Consider the following 22962-nt stretch of genomic DNA (forward strand, 5'->3'; position numbering starts at 1 on the left):
CCTGATAGCTACCACTTTGTTCTCAATGCTTTTAAAATGACTTATTACAAATCTTAGTGTTCATATATTCTTCTTCCTGAAAGGACATTGGGAGGGTTCAAGTGGGAGAGTTAGATGTATTAAGCTTGTCTGACAAGAACAGAAAGATTGAATGTTTTGCATAAGGTTTAAGAAGTACAAACAGAACCTCAATCTCTTAGTCTCAGTCCAGTGTTCCAACTAGCACCCACCATCTGGTGTATACTGTGCTACCTTCCCTGGGGTTTGTGGTGACTGATCTCCAAACTTCTGTGCTTTTATTTGTCTTGTAGCACATTTCTGAATTATTTCTGACAACAGTCCCAAAGGACATGGAACTGAGCTAAGCCCAAATGGGGAGGTTAGGACTGCTTTATTGGTTCATGCTGGCATGTCTCAAATAATTCTTTTATCTGAAAAAGAGGGAAACAAAGCAGGGGAGCAGGTGGGTTGCATCATCACGCCCACTGGACCTGAGCCAGGTGCCTGTGGATTTTAAGGAGACAGATGCAAAACTTCAAAGTTGTCAGCATATAAAATCATGGACTAGAAAGCCAATCCCCTTCCTTGGGTGAACAGAAGTGCTGCCTCTTGGCTGGCATTAGTATTAGACATGCAGAAAAGTGAAACTGTGATAGCTTACCTTTGTGCAAAAAGAAAATGGCATCCTCTAACATCATCTTTTGATGCCCTTTGCTGTTTATACATGAGTACGTGTGTGTGTGTGTGTGTGTGTGTGTGTGTGTGTATTGGAGGTTAGGAGAGCAGGTTTCACTATAGCAACACTTTACCCCTCATCTCATTTAAAACCAACTTCTCTACCACAACCACATGCCCTCAGTTCTGGACCATAACTTTCTGGAAAGCCCTGAGCAAATCTCCCATCAAAACTCTCATTTTTACCTTCTGTCACTGATTGCTTTGCAAACTTGAGTATATTTTTGTTGTAAATTTAGTTTGTTTCCTCACCGAACCTTCGAAACAAATTATATATTTATATTTATATGGGAAACTGGAAAAGACATTTCACCTAATTAAAAACAAGAACTTGTTAAGACCAACACACAAAGAAGAATTGTTCCTCAGTTTGCAAAGCATATTGACCTCTGTAAAACTCAGAGTAGTTTTTCCTAACTCTTATCTTCAAGGAGAACTCAGTGTGAGTGGGACAGATCAAGGTCAATGTCAAGGAAAAGACAGCTATCCAAAGAGCAGGAGTGGAAGAGTCAAGTAGACTGGGGTCTCCCCACATTTGTTACATGTGCATCACATATGAACTCCAGATGCAAATATCAATGAGATCCTAGACCCAAAGAAAAAGTGAGGTTCAAGAATATGCTGGACTTGCAATTTTGGATACTTTCATTATCTAAAGTCAAAAGATACAAAAGCTGTTTTATTTACCAAACTAGGTCATGCAATGTTTTGGTCATTTTGCTACACTGTCAATTGCTGGAAGCAGTTGGCCGGACGGCTGTGTTTTACGTCCCAGTTTAACATTTTCGAGGCTGCTGAATAATGTAGATCCTTTTCAGTGGAGTGACCTTCTCCAGAGCAGGCCTGGGTTTTTGATGTGCCGTGTGCACTATTGCTGGAAATTTATGACTGAGCTAAAGGTGAGAAGGAAAGAAAAAATAAGCATGTTAGATCTTTTTGGTCATGAAGTTTTAAAGTAGTAGAAAGCAATGCTGGAGAATCTCTCAGTTTCATTTCTTTCCTGATAATATCTCTTTTTCCTCATACCACTCCTAACTCTGAACACAGGGGAATATGTGTTGACCTGGATTCTCCCCCGTTAACTTACCTCTAATTAAAAAAAAAAAGTGTGTAAATATGTATACGTAAACATATCTATATGTATATGTCTTAAAATGACATTTTTTAAAAAGATTTATTTATTTGTTCATACAGAACTGGGGTACAGTCCAGAGGCTCAGGGGCGGCGAGCGGCTTCACCAGAGACAGAGTGGGGAGCAGAACAGGCAGATCTACGAAGTACACTGCTGAGGTGAGCAGCCTGCCGCGCCATGGGTCACCTCCAGGGCAGGCGGGAATCGAACTCATGCGGAAGTGGCTTTAGCTTCTCAGTGCTGTGCTTTAACCGGCTGTGCCACCAGGGAGGACCAAAATGACATTCTTAGAGGTAAAAATGAAAACTGGCTAATTACATATGCATCAATAACTTAGTGTCAGCAATTATTCTAGCATTAGGGTGCACATAGTTCTCACTATATTCTAAGTAGCAATGGGGATAGTGCAGATGGTCCCAAGACAGGGTAGAACTCCACTGTTGTTAAAAGATCAGAAATAATGAACTGTTGGAAAAAATTAAGAAGAGCTAGGCTTATATTTTAGACTGAAGTGAGTGAAGTTGGCTCTTTTGTAGGTCAAAAATGGTCTATCACTGTTCATTTCATCTGGCTCAATCTAAAAAGCCTCATAAAGAGATGACTGAGAATGACTTATTAGCTCAGGTAACAGAAGTTCTTATTAGCCATTTCCACAGCAGACATCTGTAGGGAAACAGGCTTAAGAAGAGTTAACTTAATACACATCGAGACTTTTTGACACCAAGAGGAATTTCATGTGGAAAGAAGGATCTAATGGAATTTACATGAAGACCAACTATAATGGAAAGAATGCCCAATGCTGAGAGTATGTCAGATGTAGTTTTCCTAGGGGAATTTGGACCCAGTGACCTTTTGGGTTCTTGGTTTCCAAGCCCCTCGATAAAACACAATGGTACCTAAGGACACTGTCCTCGCTATCAGGGAGGCTCCCTGGCAGTTTCACTTATCACTATTGAACTTTGATGCCCTTGCCTTGACACTCAAATCAAATAAAAGGGGAGATAAACTGTTTGTGGCCCTGCACATCTCATTGTTTATGGTTTGTTTGGGCTCTTCTGAGACAGAGAGGGCATATGTGTCTTCTATCTCTTTTTACATGCCCTGAGCTCTATGCACACAGAATTTCCTTTCATGTGAGACTTGACTCCAGAGAGTCTCTCTTCTTGGTCTTAAAAAATTAAACATACTAGAAAAATAAGTAATGAAATGTTAGCAATGGTTATCTCTGAAGGACAGAATTATGGGCAATTCCTTGTCTTTTTCTTTACTTTGCTTATCAGTATTTTTCTAATTTTTTCTTCTACAATGACAAGTATAATTTATATAACAATTAAGCCCATGAATTGCCTCTGCTGTCATTCTAGCAGGATGGAAGATGTGCAGTTGAGGTATTGGTCAGTACAAAAACAAGCCAGTGACATTTTGTTAGCTCGATTGTCACCAGGCCACATGGCAGACATTTCATATTGCGGTAAAGGCAGTGATTTTTTTCTTAACATTAGAACCAGAAGGAAACTTCAGAGGTTATTGACTTCAGTAGTTTGCTTCCAGACTGAGTGTCTGCAGTGTCAAGTATAACAGATGGATTATTTTAGGTCAGCTCTAAATCATGTTCAAAAGATTACAGGTAGGATGAACAATTTGTCAAGTTAATTAAAGTCAAATATAAGGTAAAGGGGGAAGTTAAAGGAAATGAATAAGTTACTCTGATATGTCAGAAATCTGGGCAATTTTCCAAGGTAAGATGGGGCAAGATGATAAGTAGAGACTAGAAGGGAGAAAACCACAATGTAGATGTTGGTCATAAGGCATGGGAGAGATGCTGGGTGGAGGAGGGAAAGGAAATGGAGAGGAAGAACAGTGTGCTTGAAAATACTTATTTTGCAATTTGGCATTAATTTAATATTGGATCATCTCCAGGGTTATCCCCACCATTTCAGGGCTACATTTCCCTTGTCATTTAAATATTCATGGTAAAATGATCATTATAGCCATCTTTAAGTGTTCAGCTTAGTAGCATTAAATACAGCCACAATTTTGTAGAACCTTCACAACCTACATCTCCAGAAATTTCCCATCATTCCAAATTTAAGTGCTACAGGATTTCCTGTACCCTTCCCTAGTCTGACAAATACTTTTTTATCTTCTGTTTTTATGAATTTGACTACTCTAAGCATCCCATGCAAGTAGTATGTCTAAAAAATTCCTTCCTTTTAAAGATTTAATAATATTCCATTATATGGTAAATACCACGTTTAGTTTATCCATTCACATATTGATAAACACTTGGGTTGCTTTTACCATTTAACTTGCGAATAGTGTTCCCAGGAACACCTGCACAAGTATCTGCTTGAATTCCTGCTATCAATTCTTTGGGGTATGTACACAGAAGTGGAACTGCCAAATTATAGGGAAAGTTTACCTCGAATGTTTTGAGGAACTGCCATATTGTTTTACAAAGCAGCTACACCATTCTTCATTCCCACTGATATGTTAAAGGTTCAGAGTTTTATTTTTAACCAAGGCATTTTACTGAGGTTCTAAGAGCTCTGTTTAACTTCTTAGGAGGAGATACCACAGACTAAAATGAATGTAAAACTGTGTCAGCCCCTGATGACTTTTGGCCCTATGTGAACTGGTCTGGAAAAGTCTAGGGGATAAAAAGAAGTGAGTGGGATAGAGAAGGAAGTAGCCTTAGAGAAAGTGCCCCCTATTGTTAAATTACAAATATACAGGTTTGGAGGGTCAGTAGTAGGGTTTCACAGCAACTCTTGAAAATACAACTGGAGAGAAAAGTTCTCTTTCTTATATACCTTATCCCCTCAATCAGGAACATTCTATAGTGGAGGGACTTGGGGATTATGAGTGTAGTCTATAGTATTTCTCCCAGACTAACAAAACTTTAAATAAAATGGGCACCCGTAAGAGCCCTGGTTCTTTACAGTAGATTATATATCAATGGACATAGGAAGATTTTATTTTTACATCTATACTAGAAATAAGTAGGAATTGCTTCCCAGAGTACAACCTACCACCAGCTGGGCTTTCGTCTGGTGTCTTTGAGGAAGCTTTGACTTTTATATCATTAGTCGTTGTAAAATGATATAGAGTTTGTAAAATGAAAGGCGTGTTTTGTCTGATTCATTAGGGTAAGAGAATTTAGGGTGACCACAGAGAAAGAATTCAAGGCCAGATACCTGTATGAGGACTCTGCCTTGCTGTGGGCCCATCACATAAGGGGCAACAAGCTGACTTTGAAAAACAGATCAATAGAAACTCCCAACTTGGGTTGCAGTGACCTCAGAATCTATATTTTCAGTTTCAGAGAAAAAGCTAAAACTGTATGATAAAAGTCCTAATGTTTGGAGCTGCCGAATAAATTCTAGATGCAAGAAAATCAGCAGCAGTTTTTGTTGTAGAGACAGAGTTAGGTAGCATTAGAAAACTGGCAGCTCTTCCATTCATCTTTCTAGGGTGTTAACTTCCCACTCATATGTTGGCACTTAGATTTCCACACCCTGTTAAGCAAAGTGCTTAAAACAAAACATGCAGCTCTAGTCTATGGAATTCAAGGATACTCGGAGGGTGATGTTAATCTACAGAACAAGGGAAACCTTTTTAGATCTGCAGATGTTTTTGATAGTTTCATCTTCCCCAGGATCCCATTTCACATTCTTCTCACTAACTTTGGCAGGGGTCAGGTATCTGGCAACTTGAAAAGTAGCCCCACATTTAACTGGGCTTCAACATTCCACCCCACTCCATGCTCAAAGCCCTGTTACTAATGTTTTCACTGGATACTTTAATGTTCTGAGAAGCTTCACAACCATTGCCAAATTTAACTTCCATAACTATCCAGAGAATTAATATATTTGGCAGTATCCTTCTTTCTTGCTCCCCCCTTAAACAAATTTACTAAATGTGCAACTATAAATCTCAGACTTCAAAAACATCAAACAACCTCTTAATAGGGAGAACTTGGTCTAAGACCAAGTCTCCCAGACTTTCAGCCTAGAGAACTTTCCAAGTAACATAACTCCACCGGGCAAAACAAATTCTCTCAATTTTTAGAGTTGGAAGAGTTGGGAGAAGGCTGATTGAAGAGGAAAGGAGCAATGTGGTAGGGAGTGGTTTATGAGCAGGGAAGAGGTAGGAAAACAGTAGGTGGAAATATTATATGTTACTTCCCACTGATAGAAGATTGTTTTATAATTTCCAAACTCTCCCACCCTGGGGTATTATTAAAGTAGTGAGTCTACAGATAAATAGCAAGTGGGTAGAAATTTCTCACCATGACATGGCTGATGAAATCCTATGGATAGGGTCATACATTCAGTTTTAGTTAGATTCTTGAACTGGCATGAGGATTAACATGGGTTCTTGTAAGTACACATAATTCTAGCCGAGGACTTTAATGAAAATTAACAAATGGAGAGGCCCTGACCCTCCTTCTGCTACTATATTGCTCTGTCAATTGTATATTGTTAGGTCTTCATGACAATATGTGTTTGGATGGGGGGGAGGGAAACCACTGCAATGCTAGTAAAAATTTACTAGCATAAACGTAGATCTATATTTTTTATATCCCTTTCATTTTGATGAATTTTTTCATTTGTAAAAATTAATGTATCATTTACTGACAGTCAAAAATGTCTGTGCAAATGCATGGAATCTGTAATCCCCACCACAATCAAGATGGAACCTGTCCATCATCCGCCCAGTTCCCTCCTGTCACGCTGTGGTCAGTCCCTCCTCCTGCCCTGAGCTCCTGACAACTGCTTATCTCAGCAGATCTAGTTATTTTTAAAGGCATTGGTTTTTCTCCCCCAGGTTGACATTTATTATGAAATCCTAGTATGCTTCCTGTTGAATTATGGATTTAGAAAGGATTTTCCTTAGTTATAGGTGAAATCCACCAACTTCCATATTTGAGATATAGGTAGATCCCATTTTATTGTGCTTTACCACACTTTTCAGATAATGTTTTTATACAAGGCCAGAAAAAAGATTACAACTTGCTGAAGGCTTATATGATGGCTAACATTTTTTAGCTATGAGTATTTTTTAAATTAAGATGGGCACAGTGTTTTTATTAAGGTATGTCTATTATACTATGGCACACTTAACAGACTACAGTATAGCCTATATACTTAGTCACTTATGGTAGCCTTGGAATTTGATTTTGTTTTTGGCTTCTGATCCTTTACCTGGATTCCAAGCCATGCCTTGTAGGATAACGGCCTGGGAATAGACACAATTACTTTCTGAGGGCTAATTGTGACTGACTGTGTGCTAAAAATGCTGCACATGTTAGAAAACTTAATATTATTCTTATAGCACCGTGGAGTGGATACTATTAATTTCATTATTACTTATATATGATGAAGCAGCTAATTTAATTAATAACAGAACCAGCCTAAGACCCATCTGATGTCTGATGTCAGACCTGTTATAATCAGGAACTGATACAGTGTTAGCTATAGTCCTTCTCCAGTAAGCATTGACCCAAGTGTTAAAGGTTTCTTTTTAATAGTTATAATTGGCACAATGGAATATTACTCAGCAATCAAAAAGATAGACTCATGCCATTTGCGGCAACATTGATGGAGCTGGAACAGATCATACTTAGTGAAATAAGCCAAAAAGAAAAAGAAAAAATACTGGATGGTTTCACTGATAGCAGGAGTGTAATGGATCAGGAAAAAAAATGCAATTGTAATGAAGTACAAATGAAAATCAGCAATTTTAAACTAGAGACATTCTATGAGGGTAAAGAGGAGAATAGGATCAAAACTAGGGTGGGAGGAGCACACAGGACTATGGTGATGGCACATGGGTGAAATGGTGGTAGAAGTCCACAGGGATTACAACTAGGGTGAAAAAAAATTCACAAAATGAAGAATGATGTAAAATATAAATACATACATATATATGCGTGTGTTTGTGTATATGTGTGTGTGTGTGTGTGGATATACACACACACATATATATATATATATAATAAAAAATAGTTATAATTGTGAAAACATTTGGGATGACACACCACATCAATATTATCTTTATTATACAGTTTATTATTTTTGATGTTATCTTAAAATAAAGAAGTGATATTTCTAATTGAAAAGGGAAGAAACCCTCTATGTCATAGAAATATTCACATGTCTATTAAAAATCATGTAGACTTGGCCTTTGACCAGTTACAACATAATCAACCTTTATTGACCACTCTCATTATACATGTTATTTTGGATTAGCATATATTTTAGAAAAATGTATCTATTTCCTCCAGTTTCACTTAAAAAGTTGAACATTCTCGTACTCCTGAAGAAGAGGCATTTAGTGGGCAGGGAGCAAGGGAATGTGACAGGCAGAAATGGGTAACTTGTAGTGCCCTGGCCAGCACTGCCTACCACAGCTTTACTTGCGAAGCCAAAAAGGCTGAGCCAACAATCACATCAAATCTAACTGATGGGAGAACTAAGCTCCCTGCATCAGGATTTCTGTAGCCTGTAATCAAGACCTTGCCTGGTACCATCTCTTTTGTAGCATCCCATGGACTTAGTCACACTTTTTTATTTCACTGTCATAAGGCCAATATTCTTAACCTACACAGAGAGTACAAATGGATTACTCTGTGCCAGGTACCGTTCTCACAGCTTCATCTGTATGAGCTCGTTTATTCCACACAACACCCTGTGAACTACGACTCTTCCTTATCTCCATTGCACAAACAAGGAGTGAAGGGCATAGGATAAATAACTTGCTCAAGGTCATAGAGAGCAAGTGGAGGAGTTAATGCCAAATGGAGTTTAGCTGTAGTTTTTGTTCTTTTCCAGACCCTGATTTTGGCAGGTCCTTGTACCTTGTACAAGGACTCCCTCCCTTACTGTCTCTTTAATAAATTGGGGAGGGGGGGGTAGGAGGAAGGGTGGCTGTTCATTGCCTGCATGCAATGCAGCTGCCCCCTGAAGTAGATGAAGGACCCTCTCTCAGCTGACCTACAACATTTAAAAGTGAACTATTGAATGCAAACCATTATCTCCATCTGGTAAGAGTTTTCTGAGTCTCTTAAACTCCTCAGAAGAAATTCAAGATACAGAAATAAAAATAGCAAGCGTCATTCACCTTGATAAACAGACGCTCCGGTAAATCCTGCCAGTGCCCAGTCTACCTCCAGCTTTAAGCCATGCAACTCTTCCCCTCCCACGCTAGCCTTAAATCCAGTTATTTCCTTACGGGAAATCAGTGGTGGGGAGGAAGTTGAAAAATTGTTGCATTTCCATTACACAGACTCCCTTTTTATAAAAATATGCCACTGTTGCTGAGAAATATTTGAAATGGCATCCTGACATTCTGCCAGCTTGGTGTCAAGATTTTTCCTTTGTTCCTATCTTATTTTAGAAGTGATTTATTAAATAGACACTAGGAATTGAGAGAAAGTTTTTCTTATCAAAACAAGCCTGTGTGCCTCAGACTGAGAGCAAATTCTTTCAGGACATCAACCTTCTGAGCTGGAAAAAGCCCCAGCGGCCATCCCATTGTTCACTGACCCCCATGCAGCCAGAACAGTTAGGAAAATGCTGACGAGGTGCCTCCCGACTGCCTCTCAGCCACCGCTCACCTTCTCCAGTGTGTCGTTGAGGGCATCCATCGTCTGGATTTTAGCAACATTTGCAACTGCACTGTGAAGATGAAAAGAAACTTCACATATGACCCGTACATTTCCCCAAGGAAGTGGCACAATGATTTATACAGAGGACTCTCTACTTTGACTTTATTTGGTAACCTCTAGAAGGAAAAGAATCTACAGCCAGCTTTGTAGATCACGTTATTATTATAAATGTTTTTTTAACTTTGCATTGAAGTTTATATACATGCAGAAAAATGTACTATTATCATAAACATAAAACTCTAGTCAGGGGCCCTCCCTACTGGTGCAGGAGGTTAAAGCACGGCACTAAAAACTAAAGCCACTTCAGCATGAGTTCGATCCCCAGGACTGGAGGTGACCCACATGGCGTGGCAGACCTCTATTGACCTGCCGGCTGCTCCCTAAACATATTACTTCCACTGCCTGTTCTGCTCCCCACTCTGTCTCTAGTGAAGCCTCTCACCGCCCCTGCACCTCTGACTTGTACCCCAGTTCTGTATGTGTAAATAAATAAATCTTTAAAAAAAAAAAAAAAACTCTAGTCAGACTGTAACAAGTAGCTTGGTACCAAGGGGAGGCATCATGTTCCCTGTTGCTGATGACAAGCAGCCACTGTGGACCAGCTACTGGGAGCCAGAGAGCAGAACTGAGCAGCCAGGTGAGGCTACTTAACATGGAAGGCAGGTGGGTTGTGTCGGGGTGAGGAAGGTTCACTTGTTTCTTGGCTTTGGCCTTGTACTGGGGACTTGGGGGACTTGGAGAGACATCTGGGTGAGAGACATATGGGGAGTCTGATAAGGGCAACCAATATCTTGATTTGTACTTTGAGTTTGTTCCTTTCATCCCAGACTTGCCTGGTCCTTTTCTCTCCATTACAATGGTTCATCACCTGATGATACCTTAGACTTGTGGCAACCTTTTGGGCTTCGGAGGCCTGTATTAGGTCAACACTGGCTGGGAATTTGCCCACAAGGTGATGATAAGTAACTTTGGGTGTTTTATTGGGAAACAACTGTCTTGTCTTTTCTTCTTTCTATACAGACTAATTCTATTAAAAGTCTTTCACACAAAGAGTGTGTTCTTCATATACATTGAAGGCTGGGCTTCCTTTAGAATGTACAAGTTTGAGGGCCCTGGAGTACCCCCTGGTCTATATGCTCACAAACCAGCTGCCCCCAAGGATAACCCAAGCCTGACTTGTAGCATCAGGCATTAGTTTGGACTGTTTCTACAGTTCATGAAATGAACCCCATGTATTTTCTTTTGTGTCTGGCTACTGTTTCTCAGACCAAGTTACTTTGCAGGGGAATGTGACTGAAGGCTGGACCTGCCATAGGATTTCTTAAAGTAAAATTTTTACTTGGCATACTTTTTTCTTTTTCTGGTTGGTTTGTGTTGGTTAATAGAGGCTATTATCATGGGCATAGATTGATGATGCTTAGAAATTTATTTTCTTTCATATATCTTTCTAAAGCTATTCTCTAAGGAGATGTAAGGAGAGCTGTTTGTCCATGAAAACAGGGCACTTATATCCTGTGTAAACATTCATGAAGGAGAAGTAAGCTAGAGGTAAATTTATGGTGGAACTAATGAAGCTTCAGGTTTAGGACCAATGCAGTGACTAGTGGGGCTCCTTCCCTAGCTCTGGGAGGGACCCTAGTCATTTCATATTTTTAATTTATAAAATTATTTTTCTTTAAGATGTTCCCAAATTCCATAAGCCCTAAACCTCTATACCTATATCCATCTCTGGGAATTAGGGCAAGCAAGAACATCTCCTGCTGTTTCAGTAGTAATAGTAATGACTATAGAAAGCAACTGAGTTTTTAAAGAAGGTTCCAATCACCATTTTATAGCTCTCTTGGTAACTTTCCTGACATGGTTCTGCCGATGTCAGAATTAATATTAAGTCCACACTTTGGAGGGTTCAGAGAATGAATGATTTGTCCTCTGACTGACAGCTAGAAGTCATTTCCAAGTCATGATCCTTTGTTCCTGAGCCTCTGGCCCAGGCTCACAACAAACAGGTATTGCAGGACTTATGCTTCAGTCAGGTTCAGAAACAGAATAGACTTTCAAAATTAACCAGTTTGCAATTCAAGAGTTTCACTTCATGTATACAGAGCTTATCTATTCTAGGAACAGTCCTAGATGTTGGTTCAGAGATAAGCAATATGCAGCCCCTACTCATGAGGGCCCAGGTCTTCATTTGCAGTGACAATTATTTTCTGATAGCAGAAGAAACAAAAGCTTATTTTGCAAGTTTCCTTTAAACAACTCTGAATCACTCTTCAACTCATCTGTGGAAGCCATCCTGAAATAAATAGCTTCTGAAGGGCCCTCAATGCACACACCACTTGGAGGAGCCAGTTCCGTATGTTAATTTCTTTTTGAATGCATTCATTTTCCTTAGCCAAGGCAGGCAGTGGCTGTCATTTTCATATGGCCTCCAACCCCCAGCTTTCTGCTTGGTTCAGGGAATAGTGCAGTGTGTCAAGGTTATGGCATTTGGAACAGGGAGAAACCCACCTCAGTCTCTCCATGTCTTCCAGCTATGCCAACTATAGTGTACAGTGGCCATTAGTTTCTAAATAATTGAATGATGAATTTAAAACAAAACAAAAAAAGCATTTATTTTTAATTCCAGAGATTTGCTTTAGCTGGAAGCATATTATGGAAACAGGGTCAGCCTAGGAGCTATATATTAAGTTAATGTGAAAATAGGTTAAAAAGAAGTATGGCAGATTTGGGTGCATTCAAGTACAAAGTAGTAGGACTGGCCACAGAGGAGGAAGGGGGCAGGAATGAGGACCCAGAAAGACTCAACTAGACAGTACTCACCTTTTACCTGAGTGTAACTTCGCCTTCAGCGCCGCCCCCCACCCCGCCCCAATCATAGCCTCACCTCACCTTGGTCCAGCTGCCACTAATCCTGGTTAGCAAATACATAGGGAGGAAACCTTGGTTTGTCCTAAAATAGAGAGGACTTTAACTTCTAGAAGCAGAGTCACTCAAAACTCCATGAGGTGGCCCTCCCTCGTGGTGCAGTGGGTTAAAGCACAGCACTTAGAAGCTAAAGCCACTTCCGCATGAATTTTATCCCCGCCTAACCTGGAGGTGACCCAGATGGCATGGCAGACCTCTCTTGACCCACTCGCTGCTCCCCTCAGCAGTGTACTTCGTAGATCTGCCTATTCTGCTCCCCACTCTGTCTCTGGTGAATCCTCTCAGAGGTGCAACTGCACCTCTGGCCTGTACCCCAGTTCTGTATGAACAAATAAATAAATCTTTAAAAAAAAAAAAAACTCCATGAGGAAATGAAGAAAAAGAAATTAAGCAATCCCTACCTTGTTTTCTCAAATCCTGTTTTTTTGGTATGTCTCTCCAAGATGCCAAATTCCTGTTTCTTTGAAATTCGCATTCTTCCAGCTTTTACTATGAACAAAATAAATGTCAACATGGGAGTCATGGTTAGAAGGTTAGAACAGTAGAACATGAGAAGGCCTGCTTTGTTTGTTAACATATGGTTTTAGATTTGAACTTATATTTTGAAGACCTAAACTTTAATCTAAAACTCACAATAAAAAGCTATCCTGAAACAGCACAGTTGAGAAAAAATTGTTCTGGACAAACAAGGTGGGAAGGAGGAAAACAGCTGAGGTTTGCTTGTTTATTGTGGAGAGAGGGGAAAGGTTAAAAAAAGCAGCAGAAATTTACACCTTCTATTTGGAGAAAAGAATAATAACATACTCCCTTAGGCATTTCACTGGAAAACATTTTTTCTTGTTATCAAACCAATTATGTTCTCCATGAGAACAACCAACTATTACATGTGACCCTCCTGTTTTCCCACTAGATTAAAGTTTACACAGGGTTGCTTTTTGGATCTGACTTTTTTTTTTTTTGCATGCCAAAACCAAATTCCAAAAGTCAGGGCATGTGGTCATAAGCGGCATTTGATTGAACAGAGGTGCATCTGGTTTTACTGGACACCTATCTTTCAACCCAGATCCCAAACTTTAGCTGAGCTTAGATGTTCTAATGAGTAATTAAATTGCATTAATAATCCTGCCATTCAAGAGATCAATTAGTGTTAATTAGGTTACAGATGACCTACCAGCAATTCAAGTGTTTAACAATGTCAGATGAAATCAGCTTTTGAAGAGAAACAACCCATTTCAGATTGCAAGTCAAAGCAAATTCTTTTTTCTGTTCCCAGGAAATTTGCACATCTACAGTCTGACAAATTCAAATGAGAAAAAGCTAAATGGACATTGATTTGTTTGAACCTATTAATTCTTTTCATGGAAATGTCAAGCTGATAATTTTTTGTAAACTAGTTCCAATAAAGTGAAAAAACACAGAAAACCTACTTCTAAATACCCTTTTGAATGACTTCATTATTATTCCATTTATTTTTCTGATTATGTAATATGTGCATAAAACATATTACAAAAAGTTCTGCAATCTCATTTAGTTTTCCACGTTTCTTCCAACTATAGAAACAAAGTGTTCAAGTTAAAATAATCAATAGCAAAACTTGAGAAGACATGTGAATAGGTCTGTGACACTCATTTGAAAGGATCCTGAAAATCTAGCGACTGTCCTGAGGAAGGGGACTGTGTGGAGAAAGGAGCTATGTCACAGGAGGGACTAGAGAATCTGAAAAGTTCTTTTCTGAAGAAACAAACTTCAAAGAATATTGTGCCATTCTCAAAGATCTAAGAGGCTGTCCTATTGCAGAAGAGCTGCATCCTGGTAAGGAAATGTCTTGTAGGGTCACAGACAGCTACCCATTCTGAGCTCTAGGATCTTGAGCAAGATACTTAAACCACACTGTGGATCATTTTCTATATCCTTGTGAATGAAAGACACTGATTTTTCAGGTTGCTCAAGATAACACAGGTGATAAAGGAACCTGGTATATGGTAAACACTTAAGAAATTAATATTTATATTTATTCTAAGTTGTTCCAGAGGAGAGAATAAAGACAAGGAACCTGGTATATGGTAAACACTTAAGAAATTATTATTTATATTTATTCTAAGTTGTTCCAGAGGAGAGAATAAAGACCCAAGGACGGTAGTTCCAGCAAGGTAGAGTTTGGGTACATATAATGGTGCTATTTAAAGTTAAGTAGAGGGCGCTCCCTGGTGGCTCAGCGGGTTAAAGCACAGCACTAAGAAGCTAAAGCCACTTCAGCATGAGTTCCATCCCTGGCCCCAGAGGTGACCCACATGGCATGGCAGACCTCTCCTGATCCCCTCAGCAGTGTACTTCGTCGATCTGCCTGTTCTGCTCCCCACTCTTTTTCTGGTGAATTCTCTCACCACACCTGTGCCTCTGGCCTATATTCTAGTTCTGTGTGCATAAATAATTTTTTTTAAATATAATAAAGTTAAGTAGATTGTCTAGTACAATGTTTATCCTTGGTCTCTCATTGTTAAAGGAAAGAAGAGGAGTCTCCTAATCATTGGTGCCTTAGGAAGGTTTAGAAGAACTATTTCTCCTTATTATAACATCCTTCAACCTTCCCCCTCTACTCCCACAAGAAAACCTTCTACTTCCCTTCAATCTTCAATAAAACAGAGACACTTAAGGGGAAAATAAAAAATCCTTCCACTTTCATCCAGGAATTTTGAATCTTCTCTGTCTGGGACGGTAGGCTTTGGGTGACTTAGGAAGCAGAAGTCAATCACATTTGAGATTTTCAGAGCTTAGTTGTTGTGTCCAATTTGTTGTGGTAGGAAAGCAGCAGATAACGTCTTGATAGTACACATGAACATGCAGATATAGGTCAGGCTCGCACCAATCAGGTGACTGAACCAGATGGAACCAGTTTTGGGGAGGGTCATCTTCAAAGCTCTACTGGGAGTACTGGTTATACTGGTCTCCCAGGATTTAGACACACCATTGTGAATAAACATTTATAATCTAACACAATCAGGTTCTTGCCCATTTTGCTATATTAGATGGGCCTGACTCACAAGACCTCTACAAAGTTTCACAATATCTAAACTCATTTAAATTTGTAATCATTTACATAATGCCATGTTTGGGACTATATTGCCTTTTGAACTTTTGTAAAAGGATCAACTAGAATTGGGCAAAGAAAAATATGAACTGATTTAACATTTTAACAAGTTTTTGACTATGAATATTAAAGGTTAGACTTTAGATCCTTTCAATTAAACTAAATGAACTAAACTTACAAATATCAAAGAGAAAGATGCTTTTTTGATGACTTTCATTTTTCAAAGAGAAAGATGCTTTTTTGATGACTTTCATAAGTTTATAATGGAGAAAGTGAAACTTTGCTTTCCTCATGTGACTGCTTTGGAAATTTGTAACATTTAAAAAAAAATCATGTTATCATTTCCCAGATATTTGTGCAGTTTCTGGTAGAAAATTATCAAGATAAAGACAAGCCTATAAAAAAAATTAAATTTTCCTTCACTAAGCATGGAAGAATCTATGTGAAAAAGTGATCAACACAAAGGCTTGTGTGAACTCTGCTTTGTGGCTTAGAGCTTTGACTGAAGCATTTAATTAAAAGTTTACCAGTTTGCAAAACATTTCCTTGGTATTTACACTTTATTTCCAAGCAAATTTTAATCTTCTAACCAAGATTTCAAACTTCTGACCAAGGCCTTCCTGAGGAAAAGTTTGTGAACGAAGGACAAGGGCCTTCAGGGCAACGGGGCTTTGGCATGGGGACTGCCTTATTTGCAAATCTCAGTCCCAGTCTACTAACTGTGTGGCTTTGGGCAAGCCCCTCAACCTTGCTAGCCTTCAGTTTGCACCTTTTTGGAACAGGGATGACGGGTGTATCATACAGGTGCACAGCTCTCAGTGAGTGGCAGCTGTTCTTGCATCAAACTGAGGACCCTGCAAAGTTGGGGTAGGGGTCTTGCAATCACTCTCGCTCTCTTGTTCCCAGATGTGTTTCCCTTCAGCTCCGATAAATGAACTTGAGCACACTGGAGAGGAGAGAATTTCTTCTTTGCTGTTTGTTTTCTTTCTAATTGCCCTCACGCAGCCCTAGTTCCTTCCATTTTCTGCATTAACTTCTCACTTGGGGGTATACCCCTACTTTCTTTAATGAGCCAGAAAACGGGTTTTTTCTGGAGGGTTCAGTGGTGACCCTTTTAATGACTATGCTTCCTTTCACTTAAGCCACATTAAAAAGTCCATGGAAAATAGAAAAACGCAGGAACTCTCACTCTTACTGCTTCATGCTGGCCTTGCCTTCCTTGGGTCATCTATTCACACACTTTGTGATTCATATAATGGGGTTCTTATAAAACTGAGAGCAAAGCCAATCAAATAAATAAATAAATAAATAAAGGAGAAAATCCAAATCTCCAGAACCCAGACCATCTCATGTGTAATGTAGTCTTACTGCAGCATGAATTTATAACTGAACAGAGGTGCAATATATTATATTATATAACATGAAAGATAAACCACTAAGCATTCCACACCTAGGTGGGAAAGAGTTACAGCTAGTTGACTTCTGAATGGTTTCCTTTTAAATTATGTTGGTGCAAGCATAAGTATTTTTTCCATGGCTGTTTCCTTCTGCCCTGGTGCTCAATGCTGCCATCCAACATGAGGACGTCTTGCAGTTGAGAGGAGGATTTCTCCTGTGTCCTACACGCTTTACTAGGCCTGTATTTAAGGGGATTGCCATTAACACACTGGGTAGGCCCATCTCTTTTAATCAGCACAATAACTGTATTAGGTCCGTGTTTTCATATGTGACACCCTTTCACATAGATGAGAAAACTGATATTCAGATGTAGAATGAAAGGTGGGCTTTTAACCCAAGTCTGGTTCCAAAAGTCAAGTTAGATACTTGTCACCATACGACATCTGCTTCCCACTTTGAGGCATCTGTTATATTTCTTACAACACTCAGGTGAATATTTAATGAAATTCTGGCAGTGAATTGCTTTGTTCCATAAATAAAATTTTGCATCATAGCAAACCGGTTCTGACTTAAATATGTATCAACACAAAAGCTGCTGGATGAGGCTTCTTTGTTCCCTAGCTCTTGGGAGGGCTGGGATGGGGGCAAAAGCCTGCCTTCATCTCCATTCTAATTATCCCAGGCCTCTTATCTGTAGTGTCACAGTTCATAATAATTAATTGTCATGCCGGAGGCATTGTGACATGCTTGATGGAGTCATGGTGCGCTATGTACACAGAGTAATTAGCAATCATTAGTGGTGGGGACAGAAAGTTCCTGGTCGTCTTATTCAAACTTTCATTAGGTTAAGTTTATTTCTGTGTTTTTGTGCCTAAGTATAATTTAGCAAATCAGAGTTTAATTTAAGTATTTAATGAAGGATTGGGGTGAAAGTGGTGGGAAGAAAATGGTGCTCTTATTTGGAATTTATACAACGAGCTTTTCTTCTAACAATTTTTGTATATAGTTACTGGTCTCTAGTCAGCATCATTAACTTTCAGTGTAGACATTGTTATATACTGCTAAATTCAATTACAAACATCAAATCCCAGGAATCTGCCACTGGTGGATAGAGCATGGTGCTTGGGACTGGAAACTCAGCATTAGTTGCAAAATTCTGATTCTTTCAGTTGGGCTGACTATCAGGAAGCCACAGCACCTTGGTATCAGCTTCTGAGGCTTTGCCAATAGTATATCTGCCATCATCCTTTGCAGCAAAGCTGACTGACATAACACTGCTTTTAGAGGTGCTAAGGAATCATACCAATAAATAAATTTTGTAAATGGAAAAAGACAAGAACAAAATGGTCAAGTTTTTGAGATCTTTGTTAAGGAAAAAAAGAAGGTAGTTGATTTCATAGCGTACCTATTGAAAGTAATACTGTAATAAACATGGGGGTGTAGGGGAAAGAAAGTAATTATAATACAGTAAATATCAAAATCAACAAGCAACTAATAAACCAGAGACCTTCTTCAGGGGGGGAGAAGGGAGTAGAATCAAAACGGGGTAGGAAGAGCACAAGGAACTATGGTGATGGTCCATGGGAGAACTGGTGGTGGGAATTCCATGGGGACTATAACCAAGATGAGAAAGCATACATTATACAAAATGAACAATGATATAAAAAATATAATATTAAATGAACAAACAAGTAAATAAAAGAAGGTAGCTGAAAGAACATAGCACTGGCTAAAAATAGGGCTATATACATCAGTCTATATAAATATGTGGGTTAAGACCAATACAGCTAACCTCCATATTCCAGAGAGCCAATATAATGGTCTAAGGTTAAAAAGGGAGCAATTTGTGGATGTTTTATAAAGTACCTTGGAGCCACCTTTCCTATTCAGTCTCCCCCATGCTTGGGTCCTCATTAAAAAGTGCTGCTCAGGGCCCTCCCTGGTGGCGCAGCGGGTTAAAGCACAGCACTTAGAAGCTAAGGCCATGTCAGCATGAGTTCCATCCTTGCCCCAGAGGTGACCCACATGGCCCTGACCCGCCCACTGCTCCCCTCAGCAGTGTACTTTGTCAGTCAGCCTGTTCTACTCCCCACTCTGTCTTTGGTGAATCCTCTCACCGTTCCTGCACCTCTGGCTTGTACCCCAGTTCTGCATGTATAAATAAATAAATCTTCAAAAAAAAAAAGTGCTCCTCTGCTTATTGACAGACAAATTACATCACTGAGGATACTGCTCCACCCCAAAGCTGGAGGAAGGAGGGGAAATGGCTGCTGTCTGCTGTGTGGGAGCCAGGTTGCTGGGTACAAAGTCAGATGATGTACAGGCATCTTGGGGAGACTGAGTTTGGACCTAGAACCTCCAGCAAGGAAGGTTTCCCTGGCAGTAAATCACCTTTCAGGTATCGATGTGTCACTTCTTGTCTCCAGCCCAGGAAAGGATGGTCCAAACTCCTTACCTATCACTTTCCAGAAGCCCCAAATCCCTTTACTCTCGTATATAATTAGGTTTTAATTCAACTGGGGCCTGACAAACCCCCAGGTGGTTTATACACAAGCCTAGAAGGATTCAAGTCATGAGAGGAAATTAAGGTGCATGCAATTAAAGAATGGGTAGTTTGAGCACCTGCGTTTTGGGGGGGCAGGAGCACTCATGGAAATAGGGGCAGCATTGAGACCTTTGCTATCTTCAGGGCAGAGGGCTGATGGGCAGCCTACCTGCGGGAGGATGCCCCCCTTTCAGCGGGGAGAGCAGGACTTGCACTTCGTTAGCCATAGGGTGTGCCAGTGCTGGCGCTCTGGAGGCTGGTGCCAACTGTGGCTGTCCCACTGCACCCTGGCTTTATACAGGCTGGGGGTGGGGCCCCTTCAGGGCATTGCTGAGCAGCAACAGGGTTTGTTACCTAGCTATGCAGAGCTCTGCCTCCTTGGCAGCTTACTTCTTAGAGAATTTTTTCCTATTCCCTTTATGGGAGAAGGTGAGGGGACTCCCCCCACCCCCCGACCAACACACACAGAAAGAAGGTATAGGGATGAAAGTTCGTGGAATTCTTTTTCTCTCCAGCTATTTATTGGGCAAGAGCACATCTGAACTTACAGCGTCACAGGTGCTCTGTCATATACTGGTGTGACAAGGGAGGAAAGACAAGATCTTTGCTTCAAAGCATCTGTAGTCTTTCTGAAGAGCAATTATAAAACAAAATAATATGCTCTTGCCCCTCTCTTTATAATTATAAGCATTATGAGAAAATAATTGGGGGTGTGTTCAGATTTCTACACAAGATGGCAATCATGCATTTCTTTTTCTTTCTTTTTTTTAAGTATTGATTGGAGTCAACATAAACATCTCTAAATAGAAAGGGGCAGTTAGATAAGTTAAGATATAGTCACTTGAGTACACATTATGAATCATGTTTTTAACTAATACCTAATGACCTGAATAATATTCATGATAATATAGCGAAAAGTTGGCTAGAAACCAATAGATGCCAGTTATGTTAAAAAGGAAAAGTAGAAAATTAAGGCCTAGTCACTACCATACCTCCAGTGCTCATCAAAGGAAACTCTTACTGAGAAATCTCTTTGTTTTCAAGTATCATTAATAACTTCTGTTCCTCAAAAGACAAAATGAAGACCAGTTATAAACTGTTAAAAAATATTTGAAAAAAATAAAACACATTTCTAATAAGTACCAGCATCTAGAATACATGTAGAATCAATACAAGTCAATAAGAAAACAAAGAACTCAATTTAAAAATTGGCAAAAGATTGGAAAACTCTACACAATCAAGATGTTGACAACAAGTAAGCACATAAAATTATGCTCAACATCACTAATCATTAGGGAAATGAAATTGAAATGAAATGGAAAATGAGGAAGGTGCAACTTTAAAAAAAAAGCAAAAATACAAGATGTTGGTAAAGATGGCTGGTGGACTTCAAATTGGTTAAACCACTCTGGAAGCCAGTTTGACAGCTTCTTATAAAACTCAACCTATGCTTACTACAGGCTAACAACTCTAGGAATTCCAAGGAATTTCCTCGAGAGAAATGAAAATATATATGCATAAAGATGTGTGCAGATGTTTGCAAGTTTCTATTCATAACTGCTAAAAGTTAGAAACCACCCAAATGTCCATCAACTGTAGAACGAAAAACAGACTATAACATGTCCTTAGAATAAAATACTACTCAGCAATCAAAACCAAGGAACAGATAATTGCAACAACATGGATAAATCTCAAAAACATTGTGCTAAAAGAAGGCAGATTAATGAAGCCACAACTACACAATTCTTCATGACATTCTTGAAAAGTGAAGACAAGCAGGAAACAATTCAGTGATTGCCAGAGGAGGGCTGGGGAAGCAGGAAGCAACTTTTTGGGGTTGATAAAAATGATCTCTATCTTGATTGTAGTAGTGATTACGTCCATCATACATCATACAACATCATATTAAAGTGGTGAATTTGCATGCAAATTGTACTCCAATAAAGAGCAAAACGTCTATTTAAATTAATGAAAGAAAATACTCCAAATGCTAAGAGTGTTTTTCTAAAGGTGAGAGTACTACCTATTGATTTTAATTGTCACTTCTGTTTTTCTACATTACTTTCTCAATCAACAAAAATTCTTGGGGGTGGCATAGTATACTGAAATGTGATGATCAAGGTCAGAACATGTTATGGTAGCAGAGAGAAGGGCTCCTCTGTTTCATCAAACAAATACTTTGAGTGATTTTTCTTGTGTTACTGTTAGCTGGGAGTTGGGTCTCAGGAGTGCCAGTGCTCAGTGATTTCGGAGTCTCAATGTCTCATGGGAAAGTAGAAGTTGAAATGAGAAGATGATTAAGAAGATTCCTTCTATGGTTGACAAGGTTTATAGCAATGCTGTTCAGTAAAAACTTCTGGAAATGATGATAGAAATTATGTGTATCTGCTCTGACCATTATATAGCTATAGGTCAAGTGTGATTTGAGCACTCTGAAATGTAGCTGGTGAAACTAAGGTACTGAATTTTTTATTAAGATGGAGTAATTAAATTAAATATAAGTACAAATAATTCCATGTGACTTGTGGCTTCTGTAATTGGTAAGCATGTGTCTGTAGCATAAACCTATAGATGTGAGTGTGCCCAGAATGTGTTGACTACTCTGGATAGATGCAAGGGCAACCTTAAGAGAAACTGCAGTGGGGAACAGTCTGAGCGGATGGAAGATAGCGTGTGATCTAACAAGGATGGTTTCTTCTGAATAAACACTGGTTTGTTCAATCATGATGTTTGTGAATTAGATATCTTTTTCACCTCATTCACCTGTGAAACCCTTAATGGTGAATATATGTTGTAACCTTCTGGAGGAGATTAGTAGGCAACATTTTCAGAATTCTTTCCATCATGAAAACATTTGTTCTTATAGCCTTGAAAAAAAAACTTTCAGAATGTGTGCTCTTAAAACCCAAGTAGGGAGGCCCTTGCTGGTGGCACAAGGGCTAAAGCATAGCACTATGAAGTTATGGCAGCCACTGCAGCATGAGTTCAATCCCGGCCAGGGGGGTGATCCAATGATGTGGCAGACCTCTCCTGATCCGCCCACTGCTCCCCTTAGCAGTGTATTTCAGTCAATCTGCCTGTTTTCCTGTTCTGTCTCTGGTGAATCCTCTTACCCCCTGCATCTCTGGCCTGTACCCCAGTTCTGTACGTACAAATAAATAAACAAAACAAAACCCAAGTAGGAACACTCTGACTCAGGTAGTGGGAGAGATTTCCAGAAGGAGATGGTTCAAGAGAAGTAACCCAGGAAACACAAAGCATTCATTAGAATCCACAGAGCATCCTTTCCTATGCTCTTCTTCCCAATTCCAAACAGTTAACTTGAGCCTCAAATAGATAGCACAGTCTTTTCTTAAGTAGTGTTATTTTGTTTAATGTCATTTTGCTATAACATTGATGAGGAAAAAAAAAATATTGATTTCCTCCCACAGCCACTGTCTGTGTGTGTGGGGTTTGCACTCTCGCT

At 39.5% G+C, this 22962-nt stretch overlaps 1 protein-coding gene across 1 annotated transcript; it reads right to left on the reverse strand.

Annotated features, from left to right (window-relative positions):
• Nucleotides 1-1351: 1351 nt before the first annotated feature.
• Nucleotides 1352-19747, reverse strand: DAPL1 (death associated protein-like 1). The gene is made up of 4 exons (XM_004674628.2): nt 19666-19747; nt 12867-12954; nt 9490-9550; nt 1352-1628 (listed from the first exon to the last, which is right to left on the reverse strand). The coding sequence occupies exons 1-4, from the start codon at nt 19721-19723 to the stop codon at nt 1512-1514; spliced, it is 324 nt and encodes a 107-aa protein (XP_004674685.1). The 5' UTR covers nt 19724-19747; the 3' UTR covers nt 1352-1511.
• Nucleotides 19748-22962: the final 3215 nt, after the last annotated feature.

This window comes from Condylura cristata, unplaced genomic scaffold (assembly GCF_000260355.1).
Source record: "Condylura cristata isolate star-nosed mole 26May11 unplaced genomic scaffold, ConCri1.0 scaffold00002, whole genome shotgun sequence".
NCBI classification, from domain to species: domain Eukaryota; kingdom Metazoa; phylum Chordata; class Mammalia; order Eulipotyphla; family Talpidae; genus Condylura; species Condylura cristata.

Bases quoted from the DNA above. Each gene is read 5' to 3' on its own strand.
- DAPL1 (XM_004674628.2), bottom strand. From the start codon at position 19,723: ATGGCTAACGAAGTGCAAGTCCTGCTCTCCCCGCTGAAAGGGGGGCAT. The intron at 9,551-12,866 runs GTAGGGATTGCT...TCATCTTCACAG, and splicing joins ACAGGATTTGAGAAAACAAG to TGCAGTTGCAAATGTTGCTA. The intron at 1,629-9,489 runs GTGAGCGGTGGC...TCTCACCTTTAG, and splicing joins TCAACGACACACTGGAGAAG to CTCAGTCATAAATTTCCAGC.